Source organism: Belonocnema kinseyi, chromosome 2 (assembly GCF_010883055.1).
Source record: "Belonocnema kinseyi isolate 2016_QV_RU_SX_M_011 chromosome 2, B_treatae_v1, whole genome shotgun sequence".
Lineage (NCBI taxonomy): Eukaryota > Metazoa > Arthropoda > Insecta > Hymenoptera > Cynipidae > Belonocnema > Belonocnema kinseyi.
Window position 1 is genome coordinate 103,005,717 of NC_046658.1, and position 16,899 is coordinate 103,022,615.

Consider the following 16,899-nt stretch of genomic DNA (forward strand, 5'->3'; position numbering starts at 1 on the left):
CCGAGAAATGACAGTCGATTTAGTTTTTGACTGGACATCTTTTTATTCTTAGTAATTGCTAAGATTCAAATTTAAACTTTAGTATACAGTTTTAATCATTTCAATTTGGAACTTTTCGACATTTAAAATTATTAATGTTGTAAGCCAATGTGAAAAAGTGGCGTTTGAATTTAAACAATTTTGAATCCGTGCTTCATTATTTCATAGCACAAAACCATGAAGATGGCATTTCTTTAACTCAGCAGTTTTAATCGCTTCATTTCTTTAAAGTTTCTATTTTAAGTGCTTATAATTAGAAAAAAAGTTGGTTTACATCAGAAAAAGTTATTTCAATTCAAAACTAACTTTTTTAAATTTTAGTAGTCAGGGGAAATGCCGGGAATTTTGAAAATGAATTTCTTCGTCCACTCTATTTCAAATGAACCCGAACTTTAAACTAAAGATTTTTACGACCCAGAAATTAACTATGCATATAGATTTGAAAATTCGACCTTGAATAAAAAATGAAATGATAGACGTAGCCAAAAACTAAAAACACCACCGGCATCGTCTGAGCCATATCTCTAGGTGTTTTTTTTTTCACTTTTTTCAAAAAGTCATTTTTTAAACAATTACTTTGTTAAGTAACATATATCCTTTATTATGATAAAAACCAAAAGTCCTAAAGAAAAAGTGAAGATAGTTCTGGATTCTTCTCGGCAATATCTGCAGATGTTTTTTTCATATAAAAAAAATGTATTATTTAAACAATTATATTGTTTATAATTTAAAAAAATATAGTTTAACAATTGCGGTAAACAATTCAGAGTTGTTGAGTGAAAAATAACATACCTTGAAGTATCATGAATAAAAAAAATTTTTAACAATGCAAAAAAGTTAGTTTAAACATTGTTTTTGCCTCCTCTACGCACACAGTTTTACTATATCTCATGGCGCATATGGATTTGATTATTTATCCTTCACTATAAAAAAAAAACCAAAGCGTAAAGGGGGCAAAAACAATGTTTGAACTAACTTTTTTGCATTGTTTAACCTTTTTTTTTCGTTTAAGATACTTCAAGGTATGTTATTTATCACTCAACAACTCTGATTTGTTTACCACAATTGTTAAATAAATTTTTAGAAATTATAAGCAATATGATTGTTTAAATAATAATTTTTTTTTAATGAAAAAAACACCTGGAGATACTGCCAAGGAGAATCCAGAACTATCTTCACTTTTTCTTTAGGACTTTTAGTTTTTTTATAATGAAGGATAAATAATCAAATCCATATGCGCCATAGAATATCGTAAAGCTGTGTGCGTAGAGGGGGCAAAAACAATGTTTAAACTAACTTTTTTGCATTGTTAAAAATTTTTTTCATTCATGATACTTCAAGATATGTTATTTTTCACTCAAAAACTCTGAATTGTTTACCGCAATTGTTAAAATATTTTTTAAAAATTATAAACAATATGATTGTTTAAATAATAAATTTTTTTATATGAAAAAACACCTGCAGATATTGCCGAGAAGAATCCAGAACTATCTTCACTTTTTCTTTAGGACTTTTGGTTTTTTTCATAATGAAGGATATATGTTACTTAACAACGTAATTGTTTAAAAAATTACTTTTTGAAAAAAGTGAAAAAAACACCTAGAGATATGGCTCAGACGATGCCGGCGGTGTTTTTAGTTTTTGGCTACGTCTATTATTTCATTTTTTATTCAAGGTCGAATTTTCAAATCTATATGCATAGCTAACTTCTGGGTCGTATAGTTTTCTGTTGCTCCTAGGGATTCAAAATTTTTTTCTCGCTAAGAAAATGTCTGATATCCAATTGAGCAACTGTAAGCACTTAATATTTAAGGATATTTACTTTTGAACACTTTGAATTGAAGAATTTTGGATTTGAAACATTATTATTATATTAGGTGTACAATTTCTAATGTTGAGATTATCTAATCTTAAAGCATGAAAGTTAACCTATTTGCAACTTTGAAGACGTACATCAGTTCAATATTTTACCATATTAAACGTTTCAATTACAGCCTGTTCAAATTTTAAATGTTTAATTTTCAATTTTAAACGATTGATATTTAGAATTATTTCATATATTAGATTCGTCATTTTAATTTTTTTCAATTGTCTTGATGTAAAAAATTCTGCTCGACTCATACTTAGTAAACTTTGTGTAAGTATTTAAGAAAAAGTGACAGATTTTATTATTCAAGTATCAAGAGCAGTATTGAATTAAAATTCAAAAAGTAGAAACTCCTCTTCGCATATTCAAATACTCGTATGATAAGCGGTGCTTTGTTAGATTTGCATACTATGCTACCAAGCGCGATAAATATTAATCGAACATTAGCATTGAAAAGTGAATTACGTTAGGAAAAGAAAAGTTGCATTAGCTATACATGCATACAGGTCTTTCGGAACAAAATCCATCTATCACTGTTTTTTTTTTTGCTTACTCCTTATATTGTTCTCTCGCAAGGGGAATACACCTGTTCTTACGGAAATGGGGAGAAGGTCAGTTGACAAAAAAAGAAATTGTCATCCAGTGGATAAGTCATTCCTACGAGTCTTTATCAGCGACAAAAACCCCGTACAGAATCCATTCAGTGTATGTACTCAGTGAATGATCTGCGATGTAAACACCGAAGCATAGCCAGTTAGCAACGAAACCGTTATGGTTGTTGTTACATCATCCTGCTCTTTGACTTGTTCGATATGTCCTCGATGCACTGCAAAAATTAAATTTCCTGCCTATTTTCCTTTATTTAAATGAATTGGAATTTCCAGTAGTTTCCTGGGGTTTAAACAATAAATAAAAAACATTCAACGACGGGAAATCAGGACTTTTAATGTCAATTGTGGCAGTGCACAAAAACTTAACGAACCATTTTCCCGCTGAAATGAAACGGTTGACCAGTTTTGTAAGAAACGAATGCAAATTAAATCGGGGCCTGAAAATAGAACAAGAGTGCTTGATTCTACTGACAAGGTTTTGTCGAAAAGTAAGTCGGCATAAACAAGTACAGAACTCTAGCCTGTTTCCTGTTGCACAGAAAAAAATCATGTTTAATTTGGAACAAAAAAACGAAGTCAAAATGTGTTGAAATAAAATTAAACTTTTAGTTTTTTCTGGTGATTAAACTTCCCTTTAATCAATCGCATTTGTTTGATGTAAACACACCTTTTTGCTCATGGATGTGCATTTTTTAAATGTAGTTTTTCAGGATTAATATAATAGATTATTTGTTGGTTTCAACCCTTAGTTTCGTGTCATACTTTAGTGTAGCACTAGTGGATACCTATTTTTTTTACTTTAGCACAGTAAAATAGGTATAGGAGCAATGGAATGAAAAATATATGTGGGCCGACCATGTGCCCATCGAACCCCAATGTGGGCGCGGCGGGCACCCTGCTGTGTCTTCAATATGGCCGACATCTACACACACCCACGCTATCTCGTACTGAATTAATACCCGACAAGTAATTTTTGAAAGTGGATGATGTCAGTGATTAAAAAAAGGTTCCGATACATCATTCATTTCAATAACAATGAAATGGTTAACCTAAGTGTAGGATTAAATCGTAATTTTCTTCAGACTCAAGATATGAACGAAGGAACTGGGAACTCTATTAGAGACATTATATGACCTAATTTATAAACTAAAAAAATAAATCATTGTTTTTATAAATCTATAGTACAATTCAAGTTGAAGGGAATTACAATGAATTTAAATAAATGCATTATTGGTTTATTATTGAAACAGGAACATCATAATGGATATAATTGGGAGAAACAGTACGATTTCTATGGTTTTGCGATTAAACTTTCGCGACAAAACGATTTGCATAAGTGAGTTTGGAAAGTGTTGTAAAAACTCTCTTGATAAAAAAGTAAAAGAAGCATCGATGCGCTCTTGTAATTTGAGGAGATAAGCCGTGACAATTTAGCAGACGATGCGAAACGCGCACTACGGTACTTTCAGTTACATCTCAGGATTATATCAGAATCTAAAAAATGTTAGGTGTTGGTTAAAAATATATCCAAAAATTGCCTCCATTTTTTCTTCAGTAGTCATTATTTCTTATACGGAGAATATAATTTTGTTCATCCGTGTTAATAAACTAACTCTGTTCTACCATTGTTCATTGTAACAGTTGATTCAGATTCTAGATTACCGAAGAAAATCCGTATATTGGTTAACGAGACTGGCCTACGAATAACTCGACGAATTGGCTCAATTAAATCCCACGGGCCAACTGACGGCCATTGTGCCCAGTCACGCGATCAGTCCCTCCTTTTACAGTCCTTTCTTCGATCTCCTTCAATCCAGATGCATTCGGTACTCGATAGTTCTGCATCATTAATCATATATTTCTCTCGATAGTGGTCAATGTACAAGGCCTTAAAAATCCATCCAAAAAATATTTGAAACATGAACATCCAAAAAGTTTTTTCAGAAAACTCGTTTTTCAAATTGTAAAAGCCATCAAACCAAAATCTTACTTCAATAAAATATTAATTTATAATTTAAATCGTACTAGAAAACAAACACGCCTGTAATTTTTTTCTCTGGAAATTTTTAAATTAAAATAACACATTAATATAGATGCAAAATTAGAAATAATATCTTGTCAAATTTTTGTTTAGAAATACCAATTTTCGAAGAAAAACACTAACATACGCTATTATTTTTAAAATGTTCTAAATATTCTTTGAAATATAATTATTTTGATCAATAATAGCAATTTTTAACGGAAAACAGTAACATATAACGTTGCAAGAAATTGTTAAAGGCTGTAAATCTTCTTTTGAACGTAATTTTATTTGTTTAACATATTTTTATTATTATTTGCAGCGGTTAAAAATGGAATGTCAAATTTTCTTCAATTATTAATATTCCTCAATTTTCAACTATTTGAAATTCACTTTTTTTGACGAAAAACACCAACATAATCGAAAATTGTTAAAAAATTATAAATTTTGTTTAAATTATAATGCTCTTTGTTTATAAATACCAATTGCAGGTAAACCATAACATAACCTAAAGCTGTTAAGAAATTGTACATATACGTTACCATATCCCTAATTGTTCCACAATTGTAATTCTTCTTTGAAATGTATATTGAAAACCACTTGCTCACCTTGCAATTGTGCAACAAGTTTTTTAATTTTTTTCGGAATCTGGTGATTTTTTAGTCAGAAAAAACGTATATTATTGTAAAACGCAAAAAAAGTCTTAAAAAGTCGTGAATCTTCTTCGAGTTATGATTTTTTTAAACTAAAAATAGCAATTTCCTAGGAAAAGTGTAAATATATCCTGAAACTAATACAAAAATGCAAATATTTTTGAAACTATAATAGGTTTTAATAATTTTCATGTTATTATTTTTGTCTACATGGTCTATGATCAATATTTTTTAAATATTGACTATAGACCACGCAGACAAAAAAATTAACATCAAAATTATTAATACATTCCCCTGGTCAAAAAACCTAATATCAAAAATAAATATAGTAGTTTTTGGTTTCTAGTACCAATTTCTTATTGTAAAACGCTACCCGTGTAGAAATTATGTCCAGGTTCAGGCCGGATATTGGCAGGGTTGCCCTGCTTGTATCCGGAATCTGGTCAGGTTGCCCGGTCGGATTCTAGTTGGTTTCGTTACGCTGCGCCGGTCGGATCCCGGCCGGGTGTACCCAGTCGACTCCCGACAGGGTTACCCGATCGGATCCCGGATTCAAATAGGGTAACTCGGTCGGAATCCGACCGGTTTTTGATTGGGCTCCTCGGTCGCACTTTACTGGAGCCTTTTTATCACAGCGAACATATTCTACCAACTGGTAGAGATAAGAATCTTTGTCAGCACTTATTTCCACTTGTAAAAAAATGTTGGAATTTCAATTTAAGAACTGCATTCATAATAATAAATATATTAACTACAAACATTGATTCAATGTAAGTACTAAAATATAGGTTATGATTCTTAAGTTTCTGTAAGAAATTGCATTGTAAGAAATTAAAGTTAAATTGTATAACAAATTTACCTTAAGCGTAATTTAGTTTGCATAGGATTTTTTAAGAGAGATAAAATAAATTTCAGGGGGTTCACGTGTCATCCTAACCTATGAAACCGGTTAAGAAAATTGATTAATCATTAACGTTAGAGAATATTAATAAGGCTTACTTATTAACAAAAAAATTCACTTACCTTTATAAATAATCCGCTTGCTACAGAAAATTGGATAAGATTTTGTGAAATTTAACAAATTTCTTAACGGATAACCTAGCGTCCACCGACTTTTTTTTCTAGAATAATAAATATTTTGTCTTACAAATTTGCAAAATAATAGCGAAAATGCTAATGGACGTCCCCACACACTTTTTTGTAGGTTAATTCAAAAAAGTTTTAATTTAGCAAAATGTGATTAATTTGTATAGCGCTTAGGAAATAATATCGATTTTGTCAGTGTTAGGTTCCCCCGGCTTTTTTCCTAGGATAAGAAATATTTTGCCTTCAAAATCTGGGAAATGATAGCGAACATGCCAGCGGACGTCCCCACACACTTTTTTGTGTTTTTTCATCAAAAAATTTTTCATATTGCTAACAAAGCGCGTGTATATTTCAAGGTAATGTGTGTTACAATTCACCCGAGCGTTACTTCCAAACTACACAATATTTTTGGCTGAAAACTTTGGACATACAAATAAACATAGTAACTAATCTCCCGGAACTAACCTTGTTTGCCGGGAATCAAAAAAGTATATTTCATAAATAATTTCCAGATTATCGGAAAGGCAAAGATGAAAAACGACGTAACCTCAAAATAATGCATATGCATAAAATTTTTATTTAGCACAATACATTTTTTTTGTTATTATCCCTGAAAAAGAGTCAGGGGACGTCAGTTATGATATTTAATAGCATCTCTGAATTAAGTTTTAAAAATTTTAAATTTTTGTGGAAAAAAGCCGGGGAAACTGTAAGTATCATATGCCCTTAAAGAAAGTTGGTCAACGATTTCGCAGTCACGGCAAGTCTGGGAACCGTAGAATCAAAAGTGGGAAACCATATAATTAAAATTAGTTTAATTTTTCTTTAATAATTAATAAAAAAAAACACGTAAAACACTAAAAATTGGTCTTTCGCCTGTCAGATATTTACAAACGACCCACTTACAGCAGTCGTTTGTGGATATTTCTTAAGATGTTTATAAGGTTATTATACTTCTATTATGCACCATGTTTGGCCCGACTGGGTCCCGGTGGGAACTCGGTCAGATCCCGGCCGGGCAAATAACAAAATAGTATCCCAGTTTGACCCGGTCAGATTCTGGCCAGAAACCTTCTTCTGGTCGGGTCAAACCGGGCTATTTCTACATGGGTAACGTAACCTAAAATTATTAAAAAATTGTGAACCTTTAAAATCTAATTATTTCCGTTTAAAAAAATCTCAATTAAAAATGATAGCAAAATCGAAAATGTCAATTGTAAAAAAAATGTATCTTAAAATCAAATATTTAAAAAATAAAAATGCCAATTTCTGGTTAAAACGTTAACATGACCTAAAATGGTTGAAAATTGGTAATCTTGATAAACTTTTTGGTTTATAAATGATAATTTCCGGAGAAGAAACTAACACAGCCTAAAATTTTTAGAAATTTTAATTCATCTGCGACACTTTTTTATTTTACATTAAAATTAAGTAGTTTTAATTTTCAAAAGTTTTAATTCAAAATATAAAACAACGTTAAACTATCACAGATCAAGCAGGTCTTTAACAACAATGATTGCGAGATTTGTTAGACATTTCGTTACATCACTTTTTTAAGATATAAATTTTAAGTAACGAAAGACTTAAGCCAAAATTAAAAGCCTATTTATTCACACTAAGAATTATTTAAAAATCGTTATCTTCCGAATTGACTTTCTAAAACCTAATATTTTACAAAAATTCGATTAAAAGCACTTCGTTAAACGGGGGGGGGGGGGGGCATGCTTTTTCGTTTAGACATAATTAAGTAGAGAGTATACTTTTTCGAAGGAAGTGCACTTTTTCCAACAAGTTTCTCTATTAACAATGAGTCGTGTCACTGCTAATTGCAGACTTTACCCGTATTATTTACAGAACAGTCTCGCAAATTCAATACGGGTGACGATCAAGGTATGGAAGAGGATGAAAGCGTATCGATTATCATTGACATTTATACAATGAAATTATATACGGATGCAGCGACGTTTTCTTTCCGAATTCCTTAACTCAAAGTTGGATCATCGCTGATTAATCATATGAGAATAATTCATATACATGACAGTAAAAATAAATGCTTCGAATTATCTTATAAAATTTTGTCGTCTCAGATTCAACCAAACGCTTTTGAAATTAATGAAAATTGTCTAGAACCTGCTAAATTTTAACCACATCATTTCTATAGATGCAGCAGTCCAGTTCTTTTTAGTAAACTATTTTTTTCAGTATACCATCCTGAAGAGCTGAATAAATCATTCCGTATACTGCCAATCAACAAAAAATCGTCTCGACGAATACATTTTTTGCCTTGAACATAAATATAGTTGCAAGAATCCAGTTTTTAATTTGCAATTAAAATAAAACTTTAAATCCTCATTTTTTATTCCAGGACATGGATCTGATCGAAGCTCTTTGGAAGCAAGATGTCGATTTAGGATTTACCTTGGTGGAACGAACAGCTCCAGATAAGACCTTGGAAAAAGAATCCGAAGATGATATCGAGAAATTAAAAGCCTTGAAAGCTATTAATTCTACAAATGAAAAGGTAAGCATAAATTTTATTTTATTTTTAGCATAACATGTAAGGCAAGTGGCCAAGTAATTCGTCGTCATCTTTAACACCTGTTTCCTTTAGTTCTTTTGATAAATGTCCTTTATAAAGAAAATATTTTTTTCTGCGTGGTAACAAGATGCTTGTTGATTGCTTACAATTAGTTTCATGAAATCAGATAAGTGACCATTAATGTAAAGTTGTATACATATCTTGAGTCATACCTAATTTTCTTGTACTTATACCCTTTTAATTTTTTCGTTATCGTAATATTGACAGCTTGACTCATGTCGTTGGCAATTCCTCTGTCTAATATTCACTAGACAGAAAACAGAGGATCCAAGTTCCTTAATAGCAAAGTAAACCGACAAGACAGATACTCATGGCTTTATACCAAGCAAATCGATCCGATAGATAGATATCGATTGGAAGTCGATGGCGATGTATCAAACAAAGATGAGGCTATCTCATTGACCATCTGTGGTATTTGACGTTCAGGGTGGCTGTCTCTTCAAGATCCGGCGATGTCTCTTTGATGAAACCATTACACAATTAAAACAAAATGTGCCTTTGACCTTCTTTACCGCCATTGATTGATATTATTTTCTTTACTCAGAGTCTCGACATGTATATTGTATACAGAAGATTGATAGTATAGTGTGGTGAGAAAAAAGAAGGTTTGCCAAAATGGTCAATGACCAAAGAAATTGTTTCAAATGAATATGCTACACTCTACAGACTTTATAGCATCACGTTCTATTAAATATTTTTTTTATTCAGTAGAGTATGCTTTTGGGAAAGATAATGAATAATTCACTATAGATTCAGTGCTTCAGTATCGAAATCTGTTTGAAATAGTTATTGTTTGGCGTTGTTCTTTGAGAAGAGTTGGTGTCTTGAAGATCGCATCTTATCAGCTATCGCATTCGCACACTGCATTTTCTCTTTTGCAATCAGTCAAATTCAAAAGACAGCGATCCTGGAGAAGTACATTAAGCTGAAAGAATCTTTGAAAATAACCCTGTTGGGAAGACACATCCAGGAGATGAGGCACGTAAAAGCCAACCCACACGTCTTTGGATACGATCTCTCAATACAACAATCCGTATATCTGTTCTTGATCTGACCCTTTTTTCTCCCCGTGTGCATTTCAAAGAATGCGATTGGCAGTTCGATCCCTCTTACCCGGTATCTATAACGATAGCTTTTTGATTGGTTTCATTCGATAGAAATTTAGAAGAAAGGGGATTTTTTTCTTTCTTCATAGTTGTTGATGTTGATAAAACAGATGCCCCAATTTCTGAACATTCTTACGTTGATTCGGAAGTTTTATTAGGTATTATTATGGGTTGAATCAGTTGGTCTATGTTTCAACAGATGTTAAAATTAAACTAAATATGGGACAACAGTAATAGATATTGAACCTATTAAACATTTTCGGGGGAAAAAAATTACTTTCCTTAGTTCAAATTTTCTCTTACAAAAATGATAATCATCGTGCATTTGTACCATGAAGAAAAGTAAGAAATATAATGTTGGGCGGCATGCAGTCTTGACTTTTATGAGTATTCCGATAAATGTTCTCAAAATACTCGTTTAAAACAATTCTCTTTGGATCAGGACAATGGCTGTCAGAGGCAGTAGAGCCTATAACAAAAAAATGAGAAAAAGAATTGTAGAATTGTACCGGACAGAGACCGCCCTTTGTTCTCAGCTGTACGCGATCCGTGTCACGTATATCGATCTGTCTGCCTTGGATCGTGATCGAGGGGGCTTCCCTGTATTATTGGATGGCTGATCGCGGCGTTGCGCCCTAACTCACAAAGGTGCAGAACAATGCATTGCGAGCAGCGAAAAGATGGGAATGAAATATCTCAAGGTAAAGGAGAAGGAGATGGATATTGACTACTGACGAGAGACGTAACAAGGAAGAAAGAACTTTCCAGATAGAGAGAAAAATAGCAGACTTATGAGTCTGATGGGTGACCCGCCCAGAACTTCTATGCAACGTCATAGTCCTTATATAAACGGCCCTGGGTTTCCAGGCTTCATCCTCGAGGATTTTCGAGAGTCTCTAATAATGAAAGGATATTATCATCGCTCTCGTAGTTTTCTATATTTTCAAGGATATGAAAATGTTACGGGGGGATTTTGTACTAAAAGTTAAAGTAGACCTCAAGTTGGTGATGTTTTAAATAATTTGACTGTGGCTATTGCAACAAGAGTATACCCAGGGATGAATATCCTGTCTGATTTAGGGACTGTACTTAAATTGAAGATTATCTTTTTAGTCATACATTTTATTATTTTATTGGAAATTTAACAATTTTCTTAAAAAGACATCCTTTTTGGTTGCAAATTCAAATGTTTTGTTAAAAACTCTTCTTTTTGGGTTAAAAATTCAACTGTTTTCGCAGAACAATAACCTTTTCTTTTTAGCAATTCTATTTTATGCTGATAAGTTAAATTAACTCTTTTTTTGGATGAAAAATAATTTTTCTGATTCATGATTTAAAAGTTCATCTTCTTTAGTAGAAATATTGAATTTTTCTTGGATCAAAATGCTACTGTTTTTTTTTAAATGTAACTTTTTTGTTGTAAATGCATCTTTCTTTGATAAAAATGCTATTTTATGCTATTGTATTGTTGAAAAGTAAACTATTTTGTTAAAAAGTAATACTTTTTAGTTAAAAATTCAACCATTTTGTTCAAAATTTAACTATTTCGTAGAAAACTTACTATTTGTTTAAAATTTATATTTTCATGTTGAAAAATAAACTCGAATCTTTTCTGGATAAAAGTTCAAATAAAAAAATTTTTTCGTTTTTTTTATTAAAAATTTATCTGTTTTAGTACAAATTTCATCTTTGTTGGCTAAAAATGCAACTATTAGTTAGAGAATTCAACTATTTTGTTGAAAATTCATCCTCTTTGGTTGAAAAAATTCGTCGTTTGGGATTGAAAATTTAATTCTTTTCGTAGAAACTTTTTTGTGTGTGAACAAATTCATCATTTTTGGATGACAATTCAACTATTTTTCTGCATTTTTTTTTAAATAAAAATTTATTTGTTTCAAGAGAAATTTCATCTTTGTTTGATAAAAATGCAACTAATTGGTAGGGCATTCAACAATTTTTTCAAAAAGTCATTCTTTTTGGTTAGAAATTCATCTTTTTTTATTGAAAATTCAATTATTTTCGTAGAAACTTTTTTTCGTTTCAAAATTCATATTTTGATCGTGAAAAGTCAACTGTAATATTTTAAAAGAGAAAATTTAACTATTTTTTTAAATTTTGTCATTTTCATTTAAAAATCCAACTGTTTTAGTAGAAATTTCACTGTTTTAAATTGAAATGCATCTTTGTGGTTAAAAATGATTCTTATTTGCTTGAGTGTTCAACTTTTTTTTTAAGATTTATATTTTTAGTTAAGAATTTGTCTCTTTGGTTGAAAGTTTAACTATATTGTTGAAAATTAATCTTTGTTAATTGAAAATGTAACTACTTGAGCAAAAGTTAAACTTTTATAACACAAAATAAAGTTAATAATAAAATTTGTTGCAGGACATTTTTTAGATTGATAAAGTTTTATTCAGACAACTTCGAGTTTTCAAAACACATGTGTTATCATGGAAAAAGAAAAGAATGATTAACCGACATTTAGTTTAAGTTTATCCTTTAAAGTTAATTTTTGTTGCAGCGAATCTTTCATCGGAAATCGATGTAAAGTTTATCTTCTGTTTTTTCTGTAAACTTTTAAACTGTTTTGTGGAAAAGCCTTTTTTTGGTTTCAAATTGATATTTCTACTGAAAATATAACTTCTATTTTTTAAACATTGTTGATCCTCTTTATAGTTGAAAATTATCCTTATTAGGTAAAAAAATATAATAATTTTCTTAGTTTGAAATTTAATTTTTGTTAGATAAAAATGCATTAGTTTAATTGAAAATTAATTTCTTGCTGAAGTCATGTTTTTTGTTTAAAAATTCAATTTTTGTAGAGAAAATTTGTCTTTATACTTGAAGGTACAACAATTCTGATAAACTTTTATTTATTTCTTGGCTAAAAAATCTTTATTTGTTGGAAATTCGTCTCTTTGGTTTTAATATTCTCTTTTTTTGTATGAATTTAATCTTTTTTATTAAAATATAAAGATTAAAACTTTTTTGTTGGGCATTTATCTTCTTAGGTTAAAAATTCATGTATTTGGTTAAAAAGACATCGTTTACAGTTAAAAAACCAGTTTTTTGGTTTAAAATAAATTAATAAATTAAAATTTTTTAATTTGTATCTGTAAAACTGTTTTATTACGTGTATAAAATATTCTATATCAAAACTATTACAAGATTATAATGCTGGTGAATATTAATTGATCAAGGAAAATGAAAAACTAATCAAGGAAAAGTCAGAGAATTTTGAAAATGAAGTTCTCGGACAACTTGCCTAGTTCTACTAGCACTAAAACTAGCAAAACATAAGTGATGGAAACTAAAAAATACGTACATTAGGGGGGGGGGCAGGGGAGAGAGAATATATTGTTAAGGTTAGTTACAGGGGGTGAGGGGTCTTAGATAGGATCTATAATCCGTTACGTAGTAATTTAAATGCGGCCCCTAAAGCCTTTTTCATTTAAAGTGGAAAAAACTATGCCTGGCAAGACAAAAAACGAACTTGAGAGATTTTACGGTGATTATGATGATTATAAAGAATACAACATGGGCGAAGTGTCTGGGATACCTAATTTGATTGAAATCTGTTTCGAAATGTCGAAGAATTATTTTAACTATCTATTTAAATAAAAAATGCAGTCAATGGCGTACACAATATAAAAAAAAGTCTTTAAAGTGATTGAAGAACATATTTGAACGAGTGGCTCCATCCTGAGACTATCGATTTATTATCCGGACCGGTTTTAATTAAATGATCCGTACTAGTCGTCTCGACAGGCTCCATTAGAGCGGCTTCTCTGGAGATATAAAACTGCTCAAGAGAAAGAAAGGGAAGATCTGCCAATCAGAAAGCAAAACCAAACCACTATCGAGTTCTTGATGGAGGATGTAGGTAGAATTAAGTATTCGGAAAACAACACCCGGAAGAAGCTTTCAAATACATCCGGCTGAAGTGTACATTCATACTAGCATCGAAAAATGGTCGATGTTCATTTATTCACCGATGCATGTGCTGGATTAAGGGATGAGGGGTTTCAGCATGATGATAGATGTGTACAGCATCCCCTGGAGTCGAGGGTGCGCCAATGGATGGACCAATTCCAGACAAAGGGAGGTTGGGTGATGTCTGGTTGGCCGGAAAGAAAGAAAAGAGGAGGGGAAGTTTAAAAAGAGAGAGATTTGAAAGAAGGGACGAGTGAGATTGGAGCAACGCGGAAAGGGGATCGGAGGGACATATTAATGGTTCTGGAAATTGAAAACGGGCCTGTGGAACCAGAGTGGGCGTCTCTCCATGAGCCTCCTTCTCTCGATTGTTGTTTCCTTGCTTTAAAATACACGTCGATATAAAATGGCGTTTAGATAATGAGTTTTTAAATTTTATTACCGCTTGTAGTTTCTCTAATCATTTTTCTTCTATTAAATCCGACCTGTTTTTTCTATAATTCAATACCAAGGATAAATATTGAGAAAATATAATCAGAGAGAAGAAACACTTTGTATAATTGAAGCGTGAAGTTTTAGGCTATCTTATTAAATCAGAAATTTTCCCTAATTAGATCATTTTTTGTAAGTACAGGGTGGTTGCAGGTCAAAGAAAACCTGGAAATCAGGAAAAATTTTTTTTGTCAAAATCTTTTTTAAACATAAAATCACTATAGTAACTTTTTAAATTCAAAACATTACTTTAGTTACTTTTATTCTAATAAATTAACGCATGCATACAAGTTTGTTGAAATCTTTTAGAATTTTCGGATAATTTAAAAATATTCCAAGAAATTTGTAAGAGATTTCAAAGGATTTTTAAGAACATTAAAATGTTTTAAGGGATTACAAAAGATTAGAAATATTTTAGGATATTTAAAAAAAAATTTAAGAATATTTAATATAGATTTCAATCAATTGAAGAGATTCCAAATGATTTAAAAGATTTTAGATTTTTTGCTCAATTCCAACAAATTTTCAAAACGATTTGAAATCGTTTGAGATATTTAAAAAGATTACTAGAATTTTTAATATATTTTAACAATTTAAATGTATACAAAAAGATTTGAGGGTCTTATAAGGATTCCAATGCATTTTTAATAGATAGAATAGGATTTAAAACATTTTCAAATTTTTCAATATATTTTAAAGATTTTCAAGAGCTTCAAAAAAATTTAAGAATTTCAAAAGATTTTACAGGATTTTAAATATCTTAGCGGGCAATATCTTCGTTAGATTTCAATAATTTGTAAAGATTTCAAAGAATCATTAAGATTTTAGTGTTACAAAATTTCGAGAGTCTTCCAACAATTTTAAACGATTTGAAATACCTTTTTTTAAATGGACCTAAATAATTTTAAGTAATCATAAAAGATTTTTATAATTTTAAGATAATTAAAAAAATTCCAAGGCATTTTCAAGAGTTTTAAAAAGTTTCAAGGAATTAAAAAGATATTCAAATATTTTAAGTTATTTTTCAAAATTGCAAGGATTTTTCAAGACCTTTACAAAATATTAACGGATCAAAACATTCGAATGGATTTGGAATATTTTAGGGCATTTTAAAATATTACAAAAAAGTTTTAATTTTTTTCAATTGAAGAGATTTCAAATGATTTGCAATATTGTTGAGGGTGTATTAAATATTAGAAGGAATTTTTGATCATTTTTGTAACTTAATTGGATTTAAAAGTATAGGAAATATGTAAAGGAATTTAACATAATTCCAAGGAAAATTTGATTATCCAAAGTTTAAAGAGACTTGACTTTAAATATTGTTGGGGGTTTCAAGCGGTTGCAAAGAAATTTTTAGAATTTTAGAAGAGACGGAAATATTTTTTTTAATTTGTGAGAAATTCAATGATTTTAAGGGATCTAAAAATTAAAATGACAAATTTAAATAAGACTAAAATCAAATTGAAAATTCTGTTTAATATGCAATAATCAAATTAATGTTTAAAATTCCTAATAATTAAACCAAGAATCCAACGACCATATTTGGACAACCACTATAAAGTGTTCCTATTGTAATTTGAAAAAAGAAAAAAATTTAAAAGGATTTTAAAAGCTATTAAGGTATTTCAATAGGTTTGACAGGATTTTGGAAAATATCATCAGATTTCGTAGAATTACACTGAATTTGATAATATTTTAATGGATGAAACATTTTTTTCAAAAGAAGTGGGTGATTTCAAAGATTTTAAGAGATTTTCAAGTATTTTTTGCTACTTGCTTGAATTCATTTTGAATTCATCCTGAATTCTTAATATATTACCTAAATTCTTGAAAATTCTATCGAATTTTTTTACTTTTCTTGATTGCCTCTGAATTCAATAAATTATTTCTACTCAATTCAATGGGTTTTTTTGGTTTTTGTATTTAGTTCATTTTGAAGTCTTCTCTCGACAAATTTCAAACTTACTGAATTTAACGATTTATTGAATATTTTTTAATTATTTTAAATTCACTTACATTTTTTTTCAATTTACCTTTCATTTTTTTAAATTTTATCCCATTCTTCTAATTTCCTTCAAATTCCTCCAATCTCTGTGCCTCACTCCAATCCCACTGAAATCAAAACATTTTTGATATTTTTAAAATTGTTTTCAATTCCTTTGACATTAACTTGAACTGTTTTGACGTTTAATATGTATCGAATTCCATGGAATTCTTTTAAATTAAAAAGAGGGAAACGAAATGAAATTTTGGTCTTTAAATTATGCCAGGGAAGGGCCAGGGGCCAGGGAAGTTAATAATTAGTCAGAAAAAAAATCGAAAAGTCAGGGAATTTTGAAAATTAAGTTTTGCGGGCACCCTGAAGTAATGTAATGATCATGAATCATTTGAACAGATGCTCCTCGTACTTTTTTCGCCAAGAATCGATTATTCGCGACAACCGGTGCCTGGTTCGAGCAAAATCGTTTAATAAATAAGTTTATATTCTCA

The 16,899-nt window shown here is 30.3% G+C and overlaps 1 protein-coding gene across 6 annotated transcripts in view; it reads left to right on the forward strand.

Moving 5' to 3' along the window:
* Positions 1 to 16,899, forward strand: part of LOC117166975 (segmentation protein cap'n'collar) — a 306,553-nt gene that overhangs the window by 128,406 nt on the left and 161,248 nt on the right. For all 6 annotated transcript variants that reach the window (XM_033351483.1, XM_033351482.1, XM_033351481.1 and 3 more), the window contains exon 2: positions 8,642 to 8,797. In XM_033351483.1, coding sequence (XP_033207374.1) covers positions 8,642 to 8,797 — 156 coding nt within the window. The remainder of the gene's footprint in view (positions 1 to 8,641; positions 8,798 to 16,899) is intronic.